Below are 17,038 nucleotides of genomic sequence, written 5' to 3' on the forward strand. Positions count from 1 at the left end.
TAAGCAATATAAACCTCTCCACAAACCTTGATACGCTACCAAGACACATTCAGAGTTAAGAGAGCGTCACAGGTCAACAGCTCCAGAGTTCACAAGTATTTTTTTTTTAGGTGTTCGGATTCTAAAAAGATGGGCATGGCATAAGAAGCAGAGTAGAATAGAAGGCGGTCAGAAGAAGCATTTCCTGTTGATCACAGACTCAAGTTACAATTAATTAAAAATGCCTTCACTTTACATCACTGATACATCTCTTTGTTCCTTCCCAGCCTGGTTGTATTGATGGCATGCATTTCTGTCTTCAGGTCCTCCCTATAGCTCTTTCACTGGATCTCATTGATGTCTAAGGCCATTTTCAACCTTGTACTTTTCTAATATTTGAATTCTAAGCAAACTGTGGAATGACTAATTGCATTAAAAAATCCTTAATAATCAGTGGTATGTTCAAAAGCTAATAAAGAAGGTGAACATACAATAAAAAATTCTTCAGAAAGTAAATATTAACATGGATTTAGGGGTTTTAACAAAGCATTTAGAATAAACACTAACATCTTCACTGCAGTGGGTTCTAGTAAATCAGCTTAAAGCAGCCACATTCACATTGAACATAAGAACATAAGAATGGCCGTACTGGGTCAGACCAAAGGTCCATCTAGCCCAGTAGCCTGTCTTCCGACAGTGGCCAGCGCTAGGTCCCCCGGAGGGGGTGAACCAAAGACAATGATCAAGCGATTTGTCTCTTGCCATCCATCTCCGGCCTCTGACAGAGGCCAGGGACACCATTTCTATCCCCTGGCTAATAGCCTTTTATGGACCTAACCTCCATGAAATTACCTAGCTTCTCTGTAAACTCTGTTCTAGTCCTAGCCTTCACAGCCTCCTCTGCCAAGAAGTTCCACAGGTTGACTACGTGCTGTGTGAAGAAGAACTTTGTTTTATTAGTTTTAAACCTGCTACCCATTAATTTCATTTGGTGTCCTCTAGTTCTTCTATTATGGGAACTAATAAATAACTTTTCTTTCTTCACCCTCTTCACACCACTCATGATTTTATAGACCTCTGTCATATCCCCCTCAGTCTCCTCTTTTCCAAACTGAAAAGTCCCAGTCACTTTAGCCTCTCTTCATCATATGGGACCCGTTCCAAACCTCTAATCATTTTAGTTGCCCTTATCTTAACCCTTTCAGAATTGGACAGACAATTCATGACCTTGGGGAAAGCTAGAAAAATTACTGGGGTGCAGTTCATTTTGGGCAGTATTAAATAATGTGATGTCCTTAGAATTTATTTTGCACCCAGATGTCATGGCATTAGAACTGTAGGCAATCATGTTAAATGTTTCTAGGCCAGATATTTGCCATTTCCAATATATGACTTGTGTAATTAAGTATTATGACTAAATTTCTACATTCCTGTATTATGGCCTTTTGTGATGCCTGTCACTCTGACATTAAGACAGTGTTCTTAACAGACATTAACATCAAAGAAGTTGGCTTGGAAGGGGCATTGCTGAACGTGCTAGACAAAGAACTGGATCAAAGACTATGCCAGGATATCAGAGAGACCCTAAATCATATGCTCACATCAGTGGCAGTAGAAAAGCTCTCATTCTGGTTGAAGCTTTGTAAAGATGTTCTTGCTGCCTCCGCTGGTAAGTGCTAGCATATTCTAATAACTGTGTAATAAAAAAATCTGCATAATGTGATCTCTGCTTCACAGGAGAGAAATAATCAGTCTCCCATCTCTTAGATTAGCAAAAATTATATTGCTGTTATTTATTTTAAATTGTTTGATACTTGAACTTTTTTCCTAGAATGTAAAATTACTTGATTTTTCCTGAATAGTGATAGAAATGTAGCTGTGTTAGTCTGGTGTAGCTGAAACAAAAAACAGGACTGTGTAGCACTTTAAAGACTAACAAGATGGTTTAATAGGTGATGAGCTTTCGTGCGCCAGACCCACTTCCTCAGATCAAATAGTGGAAGAAAATTGTCACAACCATAATTGTAACCCACAAAAGCTCATCACCTATTAAACCATCTTGTTAGTCTTTAAAGTGCTACACAGTCCTGTTTTTTGTTTGATTTTTCCTGACTGCCTTTGACATTCTGAAAAGTCCTTGTGAACAATAATGGTTTCCTTGACTAGTCATATCCTGCTTGATGAAAGGCATGAGCCACAAAGTTAAAATTTTTACAGACTTCGGAGTGGTAGTTCCTGCTGGAATTGTGCAATTTTACTATAGCTCCAAATGCTACAATTGCTGCATTCCCCCAGGACTGTGTGGAACATATTGTCACATCTGAGAGAATGGTTCAGGCTAGTCATGAATTCTAGTGTATAGTGTGGATTCCTTTGCAATGACTCTTCAGTTCCTATAAAGCAACATGTGCTGAGGATCTTATGATATTGGTCATGTGCATGTTATTCAGCTGTGCTTATGCATACTTAAATTCATAGTCCGCGCCCATACAATTAGTAGTGTGTGGTTTTGCTCTAAACAGACATGAGAGAAAATGTCACTAGCAAGATTCTTTCCTGAAATACAAGAGAGAAAATGAACTTTGACAACTTTTCATTCAGACATGCTTCTGCTGTGTTGTCAATTTGTTAGTCGAGTAGCTGTTCTCAGTAAATAAATAAGAGCAATTAAAACCTTGGATACATACCATCTTTTAAATGTTTAGCTGAAATATAGTCATACAAAATTTTCGGCTATCTAGTTCTATATTCTGTTATGCTTCAATGGCATTCAGGTATGGTGTACAATGAAATAGTATTTTATTTTAGAATATTCAATAAAAATCACTTTTCAACCATAATTCAGTAGCCAGTCAATCTTTGTTTTTATAAAAGTCATGATTGATACACAATTTTGATTTTATAAATTTATTGTTAACAAATTTAGGGTTTCAGTATTGAATTTTAGATATAGAACAAGATATGGATTTTTGACATCATGGAGGCTTGGAATAGCTATTAAAAAATTTCAGTTACCTCTGTGCCTAGATTTTAATTATTCCCATAGCAGACATAAAAAGCAGTAAACACTAGGGCTCTGAAGCCCTTTGGGGATCCAGAAGAAAATTGCCTCAAGGTATTGACTCTCTATTATTAAAGGTGGGAATGATTCAGAGCTATGCGTCTAAATGAATCATTCGGAGCAGAATGAAGTAGTTACCCTGTTGAATATTCTGAATGGACTGGATTCCAAGCATGGAGCACAAATGACAAGGAGGAAGTACAAAGAGAGGCTCTTAGGGAATATTGTGTTCAGATAGAAGCTATTCCCCCACTGCAGGGACCTTAAAAGCCACAACATATTTTCTACAGTTTCTAGCACTGTTACACTGTGAGTGGCTAGCACTTACTGGTCAGTGATGTGTTTTGAATTCCTTCAGTAATCAGTTGTGTTCCTTCCCTTTTTGGTATTTTTAAAAATTTAGATTTCACCTCAGTAGCTTCAGTGGATACTACCCAAGAAGAGGAGGGAGCTAAAGACGATGATGTGTTAACCTCTGAAAGCGATGAGAAACCCCACCCTTTCACTAATCCAAAATGGTCCACTAGAGTTTTTGCTGCAGAATGTGTTTGTAAAATTATCAACCACTGTGAAAATGCTGGCAAAGCACATTTTGATATAACACTGGCTCAGGAAAGGAAACAAAGGGATTCAAGAGGTATGTGTTCAATTAACTGAGATGCTGAGAGAATTTTATAGAATGCAAAGAACACAACATTTTTTTTTAACATTTAACTATAGATTTCTATAACTACAGATTTCTTAATAACATCTGTTGCAGCCTTTAATTAAAATGATTAGAAGCCTGCATTTCTCAAGGTACAGAGCAATGGTAAATTAGTCATAATATTAGCATATAATTGCAGTGTTGACACTCACCCAGCTGTTGTAACATGACATGCAAATAGTGAACCATTGTCCCTATAGAAAACATTGGCAGCTAGAAGCGATAACTGGTGCCTGTGTACTGCAACACAATTTTGTAATCTAGGAATATTCAAGAAAACTAGTGTCACTGCTCTGTTTGTTCCATAATCTGCATAATTACCAGTGAACACACCACTAATTTTCTGTGCTTCCCATGATGATTTGAAGATGTCGATCCCTCAAAATCACTATGGAAATTTGCCTCAAATCTAGAGGTTTTTATTTCCTTCAGATTTTTAAATTGCGGGAAAATATTGGCTGATATTGCATGACTAGGGTATAGACAAAAAGTGCTGGTTTGAAAGTTAAGAGAACTCTTAACTGTAGATTCTCTGAGGCGTAAGAGCTCTTTTTTAGAATCCACTATATGGTAGTACTCACAACTGTTATGCTACTGGAAATAAATAAATAAATAAATAAAGCTCCCATGGCATATGGTAAAATAGAAACAATTGCATTATCTTTAATTAAACTTTGAAATAAATTAATTTTTATTAAATGATCTTTTTTTTTCCCCAGATGACTTTTTGGTTTTGCATTTAGCTGACTTGATCCGCATGGCTTTTATGGCTGCCACAGATCATAGTGACCAGCTCCGTCTTTCTGGGCTTCAGACATTGTTAATCATTGTTCGGAGGTTTGCAACTGTTCCAGAACCAGAGTTTCCTGGTCATGTGATTCTGGAGCAATATCAAGCCAATGTAAGAACCTATTGCTTATAAAAATTATATTTTAAGAAATTGGGAATTTGATAATTAAGAGAAGATTTGCAGTAGCTAGCTCTGTAATCAGTGTTCGCTTTGTCCTTGGAACTGTTACACTGATTTTCACTTTGGGGCTGAAATTTTCTGTGCTTGCTTAGACCAAAGATTTTGGGTTTGAAAGTGTACACGTGATCAGTTCATTTCAAATCTAGAGAAATGGTTAAAAAAAACCTACATTCATGTAATTCAACTTGCCATATCTTTACAACTTCTTACTTAATGAGCAGAGTCTTCCATGAAGAAAAGTCACTTCATAGATCTGATGAGTAAATAAGTCTTGCATTGTCCCTTAAATCTTTATTATCCAATCATAACACAAGCAAACAAGGATTCCACTTTCTCCATCACTGCTAATCCTCATTTCTCCAAAAGCCCTGTGAAAATAGATGGGCTTCACAGTGACCTGAAGATCAGTAGAGTTGGGCTATTTCAGACTGAGGATGTGTAAGTTATTTAAGACGTTCTCCTCCCAGGCTCTCTTCTTCTTTAAACTGAGGGATCTCCAAATCAAGTTCCTCTGTTGAATTAGTGTTGCATGGAAGAGGCAGCAGATTGGAAGCCATTTAGGGCTTTGTAAGCTGTAACCAACACCTTTAAGCTCCAGTTGGCAACCAGTAAGCAAGCCACTCTAGAAAACAAAGCACTAGAGAAAGTGTATTAGCCCACTTATAGGTTGCTGTATTCTTGCTTGAGTTTTGGTTTCCTGAAATATTTTATGATTTAGTTTCACAAAGAGGTCTTGAAATAATTTAATTTTGAAGTGACAGAAGTGTGGACTGCAATAATAAGATCTACCAGATGTTATATAGGACACTTAACTACATCATCTGGACTGATAGAAATGGACACGCACAACTTGATATTACCATTTCACCTTCCTGGGTTTCCCTGGTAGTCCTTTAGAGGAGTGGAAGGAGACTTTGTAGACTCTCACATTGACTTATCCAGAAGAGGAACTGGCTATTTGTTCCTGCCATGTAAGACAAGACACTAATACTTAGGCTTGCCAGGTGTCCGGTATTGACCTAAAATGTCCGGTATTTTCTGGCTTTTTTCCCCCTGCCAGGAGGTGAAAATACTGGACACCTGGCAACCCTACAACACGCTCAGCAACTGGGCCCGCTTTTTGCTCAACAAGTTTGGTCTCTCCCTTTCCCTCCCTCCCCCCCCCCCCCAACAGATTTTATTTCCCCCGGTGGGTTTTTTTGGGGGGTGGGTTAGGAGGTTCGGTATTTTTGGTTAAACCATCTGGCAACCCTACTAATACTTTTATAATCAGCAGTATCTAAACCCACAAATAGTGTTGATATGGGCATCTGATCTTCATTTAATAGTGTTAGGATTTCATCTAATGATGTAACCAGGTTTAGCTTTTTGCTATACTTCTGTCTCATAAAACGATAGGTGTCCAGGAGATCTCCAGCCATTAGCTACTCTGAGATTTGTGTCACCACAACCTGTTCAATAATATTTCACTAGAAAGGAAAGAAAATATCTATAGGATAGCTATTTGGCAAGATTTTCAACATCAAACAAGGGCTTTTTGAGTAAAGCCCACACAGAATTCCTTAAAGGAAAACAACACATTGAACCCATTCAGGAAGGAGTAACCCATTTCACTTATAAATCCAGCTCCTCTCTGTTGTCTGCACCAGCCATAATGGACATAAGTGTGAAAAACACAGGCTTTGGCTTGCATTGCTCCCCATGTTTCTGTTACCACAGACAGCTAAATTAGCAGAAACTTCATTTACAACAAATTTGAAGATGGAGACTGTACAGATACTTTGGAAACAAAGAATTCCTGTTTGCATCCCGCATAGCATTACTTAAGACTTCAAAAAAACCTTTGACACACAGTCAGTCACTCAGCATGAGATGTGAACATTTTGAATCATCAGGGAAAATTTTCCTTCTGTTGCCTCCAGTGAACGTAAAGCTCAGCACTAAGGATTGGTGAAATCCATGTGTCTTGATCCATACCTCGTTCTTTGTTAAATGAATGGGATCTGTATTTTGTCTTTCTGACTTCCAGAGGAACACAAATTAAAATCTGTTTGTGCTAATTAATAATACTATTCTGCTTTCTTTTCCTTAAACCCAAGTTCCCCTTACATAAGGAAATGCCACTTCTTATTAAGCGTCTTTAGGTCTATCAAGATTTGGAGTAATGTTTTGTTAGTTTTGGGAAGTTGTTTATTGGGTCGGGAGTTCAAGGAGGGAGAAGCTTTCTTTGTTCTGATGTTAAGATGCTAGCAAACAGAGGAAATAAGCTTCTAATCTCACTGTTGCAGAGAGGAAACAATCTCTTTTATGGTAAAAGCATAATTGTTTTGTCAGATTGCTCCTCAGTCTTGCCCTTTTTCTATCTTCCTCCAAATATTCTTCATGCCCATCAGTGAGGTATCTAGCTACAGAACTAGTCGGTATTTCTTAGACAACACTGTCGTAGGATTCCAAGTAACACCTGGCAGCTAGCTACTAGAGGGAACAATATAGTTCTCCAACAAGAATGTAACTAACTTCCAATCATTCTCTCAAATCATGGTATAGATAGAAATATAGACATTGGTTTGCTCCGGGCACAGAGGAGTGCTCAACCTTTGACCCCACCTCTTTCCACTCCTGCTTCACCCCTTCTGCCAAGTCCCCACCCTGGCCTCACCTGTTTATGCCCCCCACTTGCCTCTTCCCCTGCTGTTCCTGCCCCTTCCCCTGAGCATGCCCTATTCCCATTCCTCCACATCGCAAAATAGCTGATTACGGTGAGCAGGAGGCACTGGAAGGGAAGGGGAGGAGTTGATCAGTGGAGTCATTGGCAGCGGCAGGTAGGAGGTGCTGGGTGGGGGGAAAAGCTGGCTGCCAGTGAGTGTGAAAAACACATTTTTTTTCCATAGGTGCTTTAGTCCCAGAGCACCCATGGAGTCAGCACCTATGGATAAAAGGGAAATTTACTATTTATGAGGAAAATTGAAAAAGGACATTATTTTGCTAAGTGCTGAATAATTTCTCTCTAGGTTGGAGCTGCTCTTCGACCCGCCTTTGCTCCAGAAACTCCACCCGATGTCACAGCAAAAGCATGTCAGGTAAGTGTTTAATGTGAGACACATTCTAAAAATTAAATGCCTCTGTGTGATGGACAGATGCATAGTTGTTGGAGTTTTTTTTAAGGCCAAAAGACTTAGCCCTGTTTTGAAGATTATCATTTATGAAGAAAAATGCCAAAAAATTACCATTATTCAAACAACTTACTTTCCAAAACTGACAATTGCACTGGATTGATTCAGCAGTGATGGCAGGAGGAGTGCTGCGGAGGTGCTGACAGGTCATTCTACCTTGAATAGTCCATTAGAATATATGCTAACTATCTATAATAAACAATCTGTTCTGTTTTGTGCACTGTGGTGCTTGAAGTACCTTTCTTAGACCCGAAAAAGAGCTCCGTGTAGGTTGGCTGTCGGTCCAATATAAGATATTAACACTTAGCAAAATGCTAATGCAGAGCAAAATTGGGGAACAGGAGGGAGGAAGAAGTGTGTGTGTGTTGGAAAAGTGGAGGTCTCAGGAAGGAGGCTTAGGCTCTGAAGAGAGCTTCCTGCATGCTGTGATTGGTTTGCACATTTGGGTACAGTAACCAGAGTGTACTGGTGAATCTGGCTTCAAAAAATTTAAGGTTGATGCGATGTATCTTTGAAACATGAGAAATACCTGTGACAGGTTCTAGGATACCACAGAGCCCTCTGATCCACCAGCCTGGGCTCCCTCTCACACTGTGCTGCATACAGACAAGTAGAAACATACCCAGCTGCAGTTACAGCACGAACTAACAGTAGAAAGGCTGAAGCTAAGGTATCTCTCAGTTCCTCTGGCACACTCCAGATCATAAACCCAAAATTCTATCATCTTGTACTTCAGAGGGAGTTGTACGGGGTAATATCATAGTATTTCCCCACCCTCTCCACTCCCCAGTGCAGCAGCTTCTTTGAGCTAAGATTCCTATGCACTTCACTCCAAGTTCACTAGATTAAAACATAAAATTAATTAGTTACAAGAGGTGTTAAGTGATTATAACAAACAAATCAAAGCAGATTACCTAGTAAATAAATAAAATTGCAAACTAAATCTAAGATACTACACAGATAGGATGTGAATCGGCAAATTCTAACCATAGCTGATACAAGCAGACTGCAGATTCTGAAGACACGCATTGCTTGGAATCCCCAGCACTTCCATACACAGATTAGGAATCCCTTTAGCCTATAGCTTGAGAAGGAGCTATACTGCAATTTAGGTGAGTACAGCTCGCCAATCTGAACAGAGATTCTAAGTTCATCCTCTCTGTCCCAGGTTACAAGTGGGTAGAACCATAAGATTCTCCTTTGTGAGGGTCTGCAGTCGATTGACAGTAATACTTCATATTTGGAAATGCAATGAAAATCAATTTTATTGCCACGGGAATAACGATTACAAAAACCACAAAGAATATGGAACTAAGAACACAGAGGGTATGTCTACACTGCATTCCTCTTTCGAGAGAGGAGTGCAAATGCAGCTGAGTGAAATTGCAAATGAAGTGCGAATTTGAATTTCCCGTGCTTCATTTGCATAATCGCATCTGGGCACTATTTCGAAATGCCCTATTTTGAAAAAAGAAACGCTGTCTAGACGCAGTTATTTCGAAAGAAAACCCTTCTTTCTAAATTACCCTTAAACCTCATTTTATAAGTGTAAACGTACCCAGATTAACTGAATTGCTTCCACAGATGGCATTAACAAAACCAAACTAAAACTTATCTAAGTATACAGATACTAGTTATCTAAGCATTTCATACCCACAGGATCTTATTTTCCCCAAAGGTTGGGCATGGAAGGACTAGCTTCCCTTTCTTGAAAAGCCTTGGAGCACGTGGAGTATGAGATACCTAAAAGCAAGATTTAAACAACATAAAAAGAAGCATGATAGAAATATAAAGATAGAATAGAGTTAAGTATTTGGTTTCTGACCTCAAGAGAATCAGGTTACCCTCCAGAGCAGGCTCTGTCAGTGACGGCTGCAGCAGCCTTGACTTCCCTTATCCCTGGGTCTATTTACCCTTTTGGCACCAAAATGGTCCAGATGTTCAACCCCTTGCCCAGAGTTGGGTTTGATATCCTAAGATTTCTGTGGGTGCCTGTATCTGATTGGAAGAAATATGGGGGTGGCCCATAAATATGCATTAGAGAAGAGTGACATTTTCTTGGACCAAATCCTGAAACAACCAGGAACAGCTGGAACACTGCAGTTAGGTACAGGAAATATGGCACTTTTAGTTTTGTGGAAGTCTAAAATTCAGTTGGTGGAAGGTTTTCAGATTGTGCTTACTTGTTTCAATTATGTAATGGTCCCCCAAATGCATGTCAAGCTAACTACAAAGCCTTACACAATACACATCTTGAAAAATATCAAGAAATAAATCTTAACTTTTCAACTACCATATTTCTGCTAAAGCTAAATCATTCAGAAGAATTAACTCTGTAGATCTCTTGCATTAGTAGCACGCTAAAAAATATTAAAAGGGTAGAAAAAAGTATATTTTAGCAGTCTACAAGCCTGGGTCCAGCACTTCCCCCAGTTCAGTCTTTGTTCCTCAGGTGTTCCAGAGCCACTTATGTGGGGGTGAAGAACAACAGATGACATCACTCCCAGCCTTGTTTAGTGTTAGCATATGGAAGGAAACCTTTGTTTATAAACTTAGTTTCCAGATGGGTTTGTGGGAAAAATACTGCCATCCTAAGATGGAGTCCAGAATCACGTGTTCTGGTCACATGTTCTTATAGAGTGTGGGGGTGAGAACCTTTTTTGGATCGGGGGTTTCTGACCCACAGAAAAATCAGTTGGGAGCCCACACATAAGTGAGAAGCACAAAACAAAACAAAAACCTTTACTGAGCTACCCTCCAAGTAAGAAGGATGGGAAGAGAGAGAGACACTTGCTTCCCTTCCCTCATGCTCCAGCCTCACAAGGAGTGAGAGGGACTCCTGAGATTCAGGACTGTCTTCCCTCCAGGGCCAGACTCTTCCGGGAGCCCAGGGCTAGTAGATTTGGGGGGGGGGAGTGCCAAAAAAGGAGGATTCAATGTGGGAAGGGGCTTCCAAAGTGCAGGATCAGGGTGGGAATAGGGTGCAGGAGCCAGTGTGGGGTGCAGGGTTTGAGCAAGGAAGTAGGGTGCAGAAGCAGGGTCTGGGCAGGAGAGAGAGTGTGGGAAGGGGCGGGGGATTGGGGCACCTAAGTGGTGAAGCTTCAGGAGGAGTACAGGTGGCTCTGCAGACTCCACTACCTCCCACTACTTCCTTTGGCTGTTGCTCCAGTGGGAGCTACAGGGATGGAGCCTGTGAGCACAGGGACATAACTCCCTGCACTGCTATTTCCCCAGCCCTTTCTCCTCCCCCTCCATTCCTCCTAGGCAGAACTCGCAGACTGGTTGAGGCCCATGACTCTTGCCTGCGAGGTTCAGGGCTCCCCATCCTTGCCGTGGGGAGTCAGCCGCTCATGCTCCAGCCACACGTGAGAGTGCCCCAAGCCTCATGGGCCAGATCTAGGCAAGCTCCAGGTTGGATCCGGTCTGCAGCCCATATGTTCCCCATCCCTGTTGTAGAGTCAGAGCAGCTATTACTTTCAAGATATTTGGAGTATTCTCAGGAGATAAGCATCTCTTAAGGTGGTGGGAGATAAGCATCTCTTAAGATCTGTTATTTTCCCTACTGACTCTCTGCTCTGAATAGGCCCTTCCCAACCAGATGTCTAGTCTGAAAGTATCTTGTCTACTGTGTGTTACCCGGGTATAACTAAATTTGAAGTACAGATACTTAATATTTATAACTTCAGATATATAAATGATACATGCATACAAAGGATAATTCTATTCAACAAAGCATAACTTTTCCAGTGACACCTTACGTGACCCATCTTACATAAAATAGTATCACAGGACTGTAAGGAACCTTGAGAGATCATCTAGTTCAGCCCCAATACGCATGGCAGGACCAAGCATTCTCTCTAGACCATCCCTTACAGGTCTTTGTCTGACCTGCTCTTAAAAGCTCCAATAATGGATATTGCCCAGATTCCACAGGCAGTGTATTCCAGGACTTAACCACCCTGATAGGAAGTTTTTTCTAATGTCCATCTTAAACCTCCCTTGCTGCAATTTGAGCCCATTGCTTCTTGTCCTATCCTCAGAGGCGAAGAACAACAAGTTTTCTCCTGCCCGATCTGTCACAATTTTTGTTGGTTCTCTTTGGACTTTCTCCAGTTTGTCCACATCTTTCCTGAAATATGAGGTAAAATTGGACACAATAGTACTCCAGTTGTGTCCTAATCAGTGCAGAGTAAAACACAGATTAAAATTTTGTTAAATTGGAGTTAACTGAAGAGTAAAAACGTGACTATAGTTTATATTTATTTTCAAAAGAAGCACTATCAATCCAGAAAATTAAGTTAAGGTTAAATTTTAAAACTTTACAACTCTAGCAGGGAAAAAAATGAAAAAATCCAAATGTTTTAAAAGTTCATTTTAATCTGGAACTCCAAACACTGTTATGCATTAATCATAATTATATGGTTATATTATAACATAACGATAATGAAGAATTATATTGTATATATTAACTTAATAGTGTGTTTAATATTTTAGCACATATTTTAGGCATAATGAAATAACTTTGTACAAATTACAGTGACTTCAATAACTTTAAACTTTGAATTTCCTTTTTTTTCCTAGGGAAAGGGATAATTGTGACATCCTTCATGTGATTGGCCCTAAATTAGTGATACTCATCATTGTTTTTAATTTGAGACTAACTATACTAACTATGCCAGTTCTGCCTATTTGGTTTTCCCTTTAATATTTTCTTACCCTTTGTTCCTTATTTGCCTCCCCCTTCCATTTTTTTTCCTTCCCTTCTCCCCTGTTTATTTTGGGTCTGCACATCCTAAACTCAATACTGCAGTCATCTGAAGAAGTGAGCTGTGCCTATGAAAGCTCATGATACCATTGTCATGTTTTGTTAATCTATAAAGTCCTACCAGACCATTTGTTGTTTTTAAAGTTTATACTATACCAGACTGGGGGGAAAGCTTATTTAATAACTTTACAAATAAAACTCAACTATTTAAATTGTTTTTTTTGTTCAAGTGATCACATTTTCTATTGTGCATTGCTAGGTTTGCAGTGCTTGGATAGCAAGTGGTGTAGTCAGTGACTTTAATGACCTTCGAAGGGTTCATCAATTGCTCATCTCATCCTTGACGAAAGTACAAGCTGGAAAAGAAGCACAAAGTCAGCTGTACAATGAAAGTGCCTCAACTATGGAGATATTGGCTGTACTCAAAGCATGGGCAGAGGTTAGTAATTTAGATTTATGACAGGACTCTTGGTAACTGTAAAATTAAAGTATTGAGCTGCTCTTTCAGGCATAATGAAATAACTTTGTACAAATTACAGTGACTACAAGTTTGCTATTCTCTACTGCAGCGTTTCCCAAACTACGGGCCATGGCCCGGTACCGGACCTCAGCGTGGCTGCCGGGAGGGGAGCAGAGCGAGGCGTGCTGGGAGGGTGCGGGGGGGACTGGCTGCCGGGAAGCAGAGTTGGGGGCAGCAAGGCTGTCCCGCGGAGATGGGGGAGGCAGGTGGGCAGGCAGTGGAAGCAGGGTTGGGGGTAGCACGGGTGTCCCGCAGAGATCTGGGTGGGTGGGCGGCGGAAGCAGAGTTGAGGATAGCGGGGCTGTCCCGTGGAGATCGGGGCAGGCGGCCGGGCGGCAGAAGCAGGGTTGCGGGCAGCGGGGCTATCCAGCAGAGATCAGGGAGGGCAGGCGGCGGAACCAGGCTGGACGGAGGGTGGGAGGCTGTCCGGGGGAGATTAGGAGGAGGAGGATGGGAGAACCAGGGCTGGATGGGGGCAGCAGAGCTGGACTGGGGAGATCAGGAGGAGAAGGGGGGGCAGCGGGACTGACCCAAGCCCATGCAGACCCTGGCAGATGAATGAGTCTGGCCAGGGATTCCATTTTGCCCCTCCCTCCAGTAGTTGCGAACTGCCTGGCAGGTAGACACACTCAGGCAGCATGAGCACATCTACCAGCCAGGCAATTCGCAGCTAAGGACTGATACACCTAATTATATTAAAACTTACCTAAGTAGAAAATATCAGACATTTTATATTTCTAGTAATTTCTCAATTTGTTTCCGGACAAAACCCCCAAATACCGGTACAAAACCAGACACCTAGCAACCCTGCCCCTCCTTGCATCTTCCCTCCTAGACAGATACCCTACCCCCAATCTGCTCCTGCTCCCGCCTCCTGGAGTGCCCATACGGCACCGGGTCCCCCAAGCCCTGACCCAGGCTGGGCGGAGGATACAGCCAGGTGAAACACTGAAAATGTATTCATTTTTCATTCTTTTTTAATATGCGTTTATATTTTTGGCCTGCAAAAAACAATACTGAAAAAAAACGGGTTCCAACTAAAGTAAAAAGTTTGGGAAACCCTGTATTAGCCAACTTTCTATCCATTTTATCCAATCCATATTCCCATAACTTGCTGGCAAGAATATTGTGGGTGACCGTATCAAAAGCTTTGCTAACGCTGGCACTGGGGGCTTTGGGAGGACCAGAAACAACTTATTTGAATATTCATCATTTGATTAATGAATATGCAAATATGCAAATGAATGTTACCGGTCCTCCAAAAGCTCGTGAATGGATTTACTGGTCCCCGTGTCAAAAAGTTTGGGATCTCCTGCTCTACTGAATTTACACACAACCAAATGCAGGGACACAGGCATATCCAATTTTGATAGAAGCAAAACATACTTTAAAATGAAAATTAAATGTGATCACAGAAGACCATTTTGAACTTTATAGAATAGTAGACTTGTTCTTCAACTGTAGTTGACCTTATAATACATAATGAAATAACTAGCAAGCTGCTTGCATAGAACATATTAATATTCCATACTAATTCCATATCAGTTTTAAATTTAGATGGCTTGGATACTTATGGATGTCCACTTCAGCGATCTATGTTGAATATACATCATTCATCAGTGAAGCTGTAAATTCTGTAACTGGCATTTAATTTGTCACAAGTAGGCTATGTAGGTGAACATGTCTCAGGCAAAGTGAATACATTTTGCATTTTGTGACTGTCTGCAAGTTGAGTTCTGACGTATGTGTGATCTCAGTGAGTTGGTACATATTGGCTCATTTGAACAACTGGCAGTTGTGCTGCCTTCAGAAATGGGAAGCTTTGAAAGCAGCACCACTGAGTAGCAATGCAGGAGAAAAGGTAATAATGGGGTGTTAAGCTTGCAGTTAATTCAGTTGGTATCGACCAAGTTTTCTTCTCCCTTCTCCCCCAATATTAAACAGTCTCTATTTTTAAAACCACTTTTTTGCTTATAACAATAATTCAATAAAATATATTTTAATGTTAATTTAAAAGCGGTGAGAAACAGGAATTCATTTGAAATCTTAGATTATAAATTTAGCATTTAAAATGATGTTAAATATAAAAAAATGTGTTTTTAATTTATAAGGGGGATTGCACGCAAAGTCTTGCTGCCTGAAAGGGGTCACTGATATAAAACGTTTGAGATCCACTGCTTTTAATTTCCTCTCAGAAGTCCCCTTTATGCTGCTCTGGTTTGCCAGATTCTCTGGTCTTTTAAGGGCTGTCTGTCTTCCTGAATTTGTGCCCCAACCCTGAGCTCAGGATGCAAGAGGGAGCTCCAGACTGAGACAGAGGACTGTGCTGTGGCAGAGGGTGAGAGCTCTGGCTGGGGGTGCCATGAATGAGAGGATTGGGGCTCTGCGGTAGGGCCAGGTATGAGGAGGTTGGGTCTAGGTATGTAAAATTTTGTTTAATTGGTGAACAGGTTAAACGTAATGTTGAACCGGTTAACTGCTTATAGCGAGGCTGGGCGAGGGGCTGTGCTCCCTGTCTGTCACAGGTCCTACAGGGCTGCAGAAGACTCCTGCCTGTGGCGGGTAGGGAGCTGCTCCAGCCCTTAGTGGTTAACCTTTTACATCCCTAGTTGGGGCGAAGGAGGGGGGTCCAGGCAGGAGGTTGGGGTGGGGCTGCAGGATGTTGATGGGAGTTAGTGCCGGAGAAGGCTGGGACAGGAGTTAGGGGCAGGCTCTGGGAGGTAATTTGAGTGTAGGAGGTGGTTCAGGGATGGTGCAGGAGGGGATGCAGAGCACTTACAGTAGGTAACTCCTGTTTGGTGGACTCCCTGCCTGCCCTGGACCCACACCACTGCCACTTCCAATAGCGGCCACATCTGGCACGACCCTGAAGCTTCACATTCTGCCATTGCCTGCAGGTACCTCCCCCATGGTTCCTAGCCAGTGAAAGCTACACACGTAGCAACTGCAAACAGCATGTAGACCTTCCCTGATTGCTGTGAGTTGGCAGCGACACTTGCAGCTCCACCACTTGTGTGCTCCAGACTCTGTTGAAAGGAGAAATTCCATTTATATGACTCATCTTCATGGGGGAGGAGGGCAAAATGGCAAATATCTTTGTCCTCTTTATCAACCCATGCTAGTCCATCCGATTTCGATGGAAATTTTTTGTTCGGCAAGACAAAAGTTTTGTTGGCTATCAGCACTTCATATTAAATAAAGTTTCTCACCCATTTGGTTATTTACACTGTTGTAGAGGTTTACAGTACAACCAATTAAATGTTGTCTCATAATATAGGGTGTAGATGTGAGATTAACGCATGCAGCACTCAGAAGAATTCAATAAAATATTGAATAAAATATAACTCATTCTTATAATTCTGATAATTGTTTTAACTAATATTAATACATTTAAGAGTGATACTGACTCAAGTTATGTATTTGGCAGGGTTCCTTCCAAGCATGGGAACCTTGGCATGAGCTGTCACCTGGTCTGACAGTGTCACACTAAGATACAGCCTCTTCCCACTAAAACTTAAAAGGCTAAGTCTAGATACCATAGATGTAAGTTGGAAAAAATAAGTATTGTTTATCCCCATGTTGCAGATGGGAAAAATACGCGAAGAGAGATAAGGGTTCTTAAACTAGCTGGCTATCTATAGGGTAACAAGAAACATTCTGCAAATGCATTAGAAAACAAAAGAGGAAGATCAAGGACAGGTAGGCACATTACTCAGTAGGGCTATGTCTAGATTGCAAGCCTCTTTCGAAAGAGAGCGTCTAGACTGCACGCGGAACTTTCGAAAAAGCAAGCCGCTTTTTCGAAAGAAAGCACCCAGTGAGTCTGGATGCTCTCTTTCTAAAAAGCCTGTTTGCTTTCAAGAA

General features: G+C 41.0%; 1 protein-coding gene across 13 annotated transcripts in view; it reads left to right on the plus strand.

Moving 5' to 3' along the window:
- The window catches only part of HEATR5A (HEAT repeat containing 5A), a 125,651-nt gene that overhangs the window by 90,567 nt on the left and 18,046 nt on the right, over positions 1 to 17,038 (plus strand). For all 13 annotated transcript variants that reach the window (XM_075926962.2, XM_075926964.2, XM_075926967.2 and 10 more), the window contains 5 exons: positions 1,469 to 1,648; positions 3,444 to 3,677; positions 4,466 to 4,647; positions 7,728 to 7,796; positions 12,914 to 13,093. In XM_075926962.2, the coding sequence (XP_075783077.2) occupies positions 1,469 to 1,648; positions 3,444 to 3,677; positions 4,466 to 4,647; positions 7,728 to 7,796; positions 12,914 to 13,093 (845 nt within the window). The remainder of the gene's footprint in view (positions 1 to 1,468; positions 1,649 to 3,443; positions 3,678 to 4,465; positions 4,648 to 7,727; positions 7,797 to 12,913; positions 13,094 to 17,038) is intronic.

The sequence above is a fragment of the Pelodiscus sinensis genome, chromosome 5 (genome assembly GCF_052426305.1).
Source record: "Pelodiscus sinensis isolate ZL-2025 chromosome 5, ASM5242630v1, whole genome shotgun sequence".
Classification (NCBI taxonomy): Eukaryota; Metazoa; Chordata; order Testudines; family Trionychidae; genus Pelodiscus; species Pelodiscus sinensis.